The 5,309-nt window shown below is 47.9% G+C and overlaps 1 protein-coding gene across 1 annotated transcript in view; it reads left to right on the top strand.

The window, feature by feature from the left end:
• Positions 1 to 200: 200 nt before the first annotated feature.
• nubp1 (nucleotide binding protein 1 (MinD homolog, E. coli)) overlaps positions 201 to 5,309 on the top strand; it is a gene marked incomplete in the record, with an annotated part of 43,744 nt that continues 38,635 nt past the window's right edge. The window contains 2 exon segments of the mRNA XM_055914339.1: positions 201 to 309; positions 1,256 to 1,360. Coding sequence (XP_055770314.1) covers positions 279 to 309; positions 1,256 to 1,360 — 136 coding nt within the window.

A 5,309-nucleotide genomic window follows, 5' to 3' on the forward strand; every position in this document is an offset into this window, starting at 1 on the left:
AGGGGAAAAAAACACACAACCCTCTCCAAAGCAAAAAAAATATATTTAAAAAGAAATTAGACGACCTTTCCCTATTTTATAGTAGCGCGGGCTACAATGCAATACCCTATAGGCTAGCTAGCTGTTGTGCAATTATTATAGTGTATCTATTTGTATAAGTTTAGTTTCTGGTTTAGTCAAAAGGTTCTGGTCAAAACGGTCTACTTGTGCGTATGCGGAACCTTTTGACATGAGACGTGATTTCAGTCCGGACGAATATCCACAGCGCCACTGTAAACATGGCAGACATTCCGAGTGATGCGCCACAGCGTGAGTTTGTTTTAAGTTTATTATAAACAACACGCCTCCAAACACCACGTTTATTATATGGGTTTTAGCCTCTTATACTGTTACTGTTAGATGTTCGTGAATGTCAAGTTTGTTGTCGTCGTTAACGAAGAATAGTTTGTCTGAAAGTTAGCTGTTAGCTGGTTAGCATAGCTGCCGGTCATAAGTCAAGGGACACACTTTTTCTCACCGCACTTCGATACAAAGTGCGATACAAAGTGATTTTCGCCGCTAACCTTTAATCTCGGTCTCCTAACCTACGTTAATTATCCTAACCTGCTACGAAAAACTTTATTTCGGTGTCGGAAGTGCCGTGAAAATGGTTTCCCGTAAGACAACAGATGGCGCAGTTAACTAACCAGCCGAGTTTACAAACCAGTTTGACAGATCAATTTAGCAGTCTTTTTATAATGGCAGGGTTAGCCAATCAGCTCATTTGTTGTTCAATGCTTATGTTCCATTTTCATAATGGCTGCAGTTTTGCTCATTTTTTTAAGTAATCGTTCAAATCTTCTCAGTTTTAATAGTTGGGATAATGGGAACAAATCGGATTATTTACAACGCATTTCCCATCCCGGGATTGATACCTCGTACAGGCTACATGGGTGTCTTAAATCTACACCGGAAGCCTGTGTGACCATAGTGCAGATGGTCGGGTTGGATCGGCTGGCTACTCTCTAGGATGTATCACATGACCTGTCAAAAACTTAGCAGGCCAATTAACTATAATATCTTTGGTCAATGGATCTCTGTTTTAACTCATACAGTCACATGCAGATTAGTGGACAAAGAAGCAAGCATTTTTTACATATTCAATTTGGGCACTTAGTTTTTTAATTTCATTTTCATTTTTTACATTTGGTGATATTATCTGATTGGCCATGTGGTTGTTTTGCTGTATTGACTGATTGGTTGTATTGGTTGTCAGACTGCCCCGGTACGGCCAGTGAGCAGGCAGGGAAGACCTCAGCATGTCAGGGTTGTCCCAACCAGAACCTCTGCTCCTCTGGAGCCACTAAAGCACCAGACCCAGGTAAAGACTCAGTCAGTCTGTCTCTCTGTCTCTGTTCTGACCAGACCCAGGTAAAGACTCAGTCTCTCTGTCTCTGTTCTGACCAGACCCAGGTAAAGACTCAGTCTCTCTGTCTCTGTTCTGACCAGACCCAGGTAAAGACTCAGTCAGTCTGTCTCTGTTCTGACCAGACCCAGGTAAAGACTCAGTCAGTCTGTCTCTGTTCAGTAGACCCTGACCAGACCCAGGTAAAGACTCAGTCAGTCTGTCTCTGTTCAGTAGACCCTGACCAGACCCAGGTAAAGACTCAGTCTCTCTGTCTCTGTCTCTGTTCAGTAGACCCTGACCAGACCCAGGTAAAGACTCAGTCAGTCTGTCTCTGTTCAGTAGACCCTGACCAGACCCAGGTAAAGACTGTCTCTCTGTCTCTGTTCTGACCAGACCCAGGTAAAGACTCAGTCTGTCTCTCTGTCTCTGTTCTGACCAGACCCAGGTAAAGACTCAGTCAGTCTGTCTCTCTGTCTCTGTTCTGACCAGACCCAGGTAAAGACTCAGTCAGTCTGTCTCTGTCTCTGTTCAGTAGACCCTGACCAGACCCAGGTAAAGACTCAGTCAGTCTGTCTCTGTCTCTGTTCAGTAGACCCTGACCAGACCCAGGTAAAGACTCAGTCAGTCTGTCTCTGTCTCTGTTCAGTAGACCCTGACCAGACCCAGGTAAGACTCAGTCAGTCTGTCTCTGTTCTGACCAGACCCAGGTAAAGACTCAGTCAGTCTGTCTCTGTTCTGACCAGACCCAGGTAAAGACTCAGTCTCTCTGTCTCTGTTCTGACCAGACCCAGGTAAAGACTCAGTCTCTCTGTCTCTGTTCTGACCAGACCCAGGTAATGACTCAGTCTGTCTCTCTGTCTCTGTTCAGTAGACCTTGACCAGACCCAGGTAAAGACTCAGTCTCTCTGTCTCTGTTCAGTAGACCTTGACCAGACCCAGGTAAAGACTCAGTCTGTCTCTCTGTCTCTGTTCAGTAGACCTTGACCAGACCCAGGTAAAGACTCAGTCTCTCTGTCTCTGTTCTGACCAGACCCAGGTAATGACTCAGTCTGTCTCTCTGTCTCTGTTCAGTAGACCTTGACCAGACCCAGGTAAGACTCAGTCAGTCTGTCTCTCTGTCTCTGTTCAGTAGACCTTGACCAGACCCAGGTAAAGACTCAGTCTCTCTGTCTCTGTTCAGTAGACCCTGACCAGACCCAGGTAAAGACTCAGTCAGTCTGTCTCTGTCTCTGTTCAGTAGACCCTGACCAGACCCAGGTAAAGACTCAGTCAGTCTGTCTCTGTCTCTGTTCAGTAGACCCTGACCAGACCCAGGTAAGACTCAGTCTCTCTGTCTCTGTTCTGACCAGACCCAGATAAGACTCAGTCAGTCTGTCTCTGTTCTGACCAGACCCAGGTAAAGACTCAGTCAGTCTGTCTCTGTTCTGACCAGACCCAGGTAAAGACTCAGTCTCTCTGTCTCTGTTCTGACCAGACCCAGGTAAAGACTCAGTCTCTCTGTCTCTGTTCTGACCAGACCCAGGTAATGACTCAGTCTGTCTCTCTGTCTCTGTTCAGTAGACCTTGACCAGACCCAGGTAAAGACTCTGTCTCTCTGTCTCTGTTCTGTAGACCTTGACCAGACCCAGGTAAAGACTCAGTCTCTCTGTCTCTGTTCTGACCAGACCCAGGTAAAGACTCAGTCTCTCTGTCTCTGTTCTGACCAGACCCAGGTAAGACTCAGTCAGTCTGTCTCTGTTCTGACCAGACCCAGGTAAAGACTCTGTCTCTCTGTCTCTGTTCTGACCAGACCCAGGTAAAGACTCTGTCTCTCTGTCTCTGTTCTGACCAGACCCAGGTAAAGACTCAGTCTCTCTGTCTCTGTTCTGACCAGACCCAGGTAAGACTCAGTCAGTCTGTCTCTGTTCTGACCAGACCCAGGTAAAGACTCTGTCTCTCTGTCTCTGTTCTGACCAGACCCAGGTAATGACTCAGTCTCTCTGTCTCTGTTCAGTAGACCCTGACCAGACCCAGGTAAAGACTCAGTCAGTCTGTCTCTGTCTCTGTTCAGTAGACCCTGACCAGACCCAGGTAAAGACTCAGTCAGTCTGTCTCTGTCTCTGTTCAGTAGACCCTGACCAGACCCAGGTAAGACTCAGTCTCTCTGTCTCTGTTCTGACCAGACCCAGGTAAGACTCAGTCAGTCTGTCTCTGTTCTGACCAGACCCAGGTAAAGACTCAGTCAGTCTGTCTCTGTTCTGACCAGACCCAGGTAAAGACTCTGTCTCTCTGTCTCTGTTCTGACCAGACCCAGGTAAAGACTCAGTCTCTCTGTCTCTGTTCTGACCAGACCCAGGTAAAGACTCAGTCAGTCTCTCTGTCTCTGTTCTGACCAGACCCAGGTAAAGACTCAGTCTCTCTGTCTCTGTTCTGACCAGACCCAGGTAATGACTCAGTCTGTCTCTCTGTCTCTGTTCAGTAGACCTTGACCAGACCCAGGTAAAGACTCTGTCTCTCTGTCTCTGTTCTGTAGACCTTGACCAGACCCAGGTAAAGACTCAGTCTCTCTGTCTCTGTTCTGACCAGACCCAGGTAAAGACTCAGTCTCTCTGTCTCTGTTCTGACCAGACCCAGGTAAGACTCAGTCAGTCTGTCTCTGTTCTGACCAGACCCAGGTAAAGACTCTGTCTCTCTGTCTCTGTTCTGACCAGACCCAGGTAAAGACTCTGTCTCTCTGTCTCTGTTCTGACCAGACCCAGGTAAAGACTCAGTCTCTCTGTCTCTGTTCTGACCAGACCCAGGTAAGACTCAGTCAGTCTGTCTCTGTTCTGACCAGACCCAGGTAAAGACTCTGTCTCTCTGTCTCTGTTCTGACCAGACCCAGGTAATGACTCAGTCTCTCTGTCTCTGTTCAGTAGACCCTGACCAGACCCAGGTAAAGACTCAGTCAGTCTGTCTCTGTCTCTGTTCAGTAGACCCTGACCAGACCCAGGTAAAGACTCAGTCAGTCTGTCTCTGTCTCTGTTCAGTAGACCCTGACCAGACCCAGGTAAGACTCAGTCTCTCTGTCTCTGTTCTGACCAGACCCAGGTAAGACTCAGTCAGTCTGTCTCTGTTCTGACCAGACCCAGGTAAAGACTCAGTCAGTCTGTCTCTGTTCTGACCAGACCCAGGTAAAGACTCTGTCTCTCTGTCTCTGTTCTGACCAGACCCAGGTAAAGACTCAGTCTCTCTGTCTCTGTTCTGACCAGACCCAGGTAAAGACTCAGTCAGTCTCTCTGTCTCTGTTCTGACCAGACCCAGGTAAAGACTCAGTCTCTCTGTCTCTGTTCTGACCAGACCCAGGTAATGACTCAGTCTGTCTCTCTGTCTCTGTTCAGTAGACCTTGACCAGACCCAGGTAAAGACTCTGTCTCTCTGTCTCTGTTCTGTAGACCTTGACCAGACCCAGGTAAAGACTCAGTCTCTCTGTCTCTGTTCTGACCAGACCCAGGTAAAGACTCAGTCTCTCTGTCTCTGTTCTGACCAGACCCAGGTAAGACTCAGTCAGTCTGTCTCTGTTCTGACCAGACCCAGGTAAAGACTCTGTCTCTCTGTCTCTGTTCTGACCAGACCCAGGTAAAGACTCTGTCTCTCTGTCTCTGTTCTGACCAGACCCAGGTAAAGACTCAGTCCTCTCTGTCTCTGTTCTGACCAGACCCAGGTAAGACTCAGTCAGTCTGTCTCTGTTCTGACCAGACCCAGGTAAAGACTCTGTCTCTCTGTCTCTGTTCTGACCAGACCCAGGTAATGACTCAGTCTCTCTGTCTCTGTTCAGTAGACCCTGACCAGACCCAGGTAAAGACTCAGTCAGTCTGTCTCTGTCTCTGTTCAGTAGACCCTGACCAGACCCAGGTAAAGACTCAGTCAGTCTGTCTCTGTCTCTGTTCAGTAGACCCTGACC

This window comes from Salvelinus fontinalis, unplaced genomic scaffold (assembly GCF_029448725.1).
Source record: "Salvelinus fontinalis isolate EN_2023a unplaced genomic scaffold, ASM2944872v1 scaffold_0530, whole genome shotgun sequence".
NCBI classification, from domain to species: domain Eukaryota; kingdom Metazoa; phylum Chordata; class Actinopteri; order Salmoniformes; family Salmonidae; genus Salvelinus; species Salvelinus fontinalis.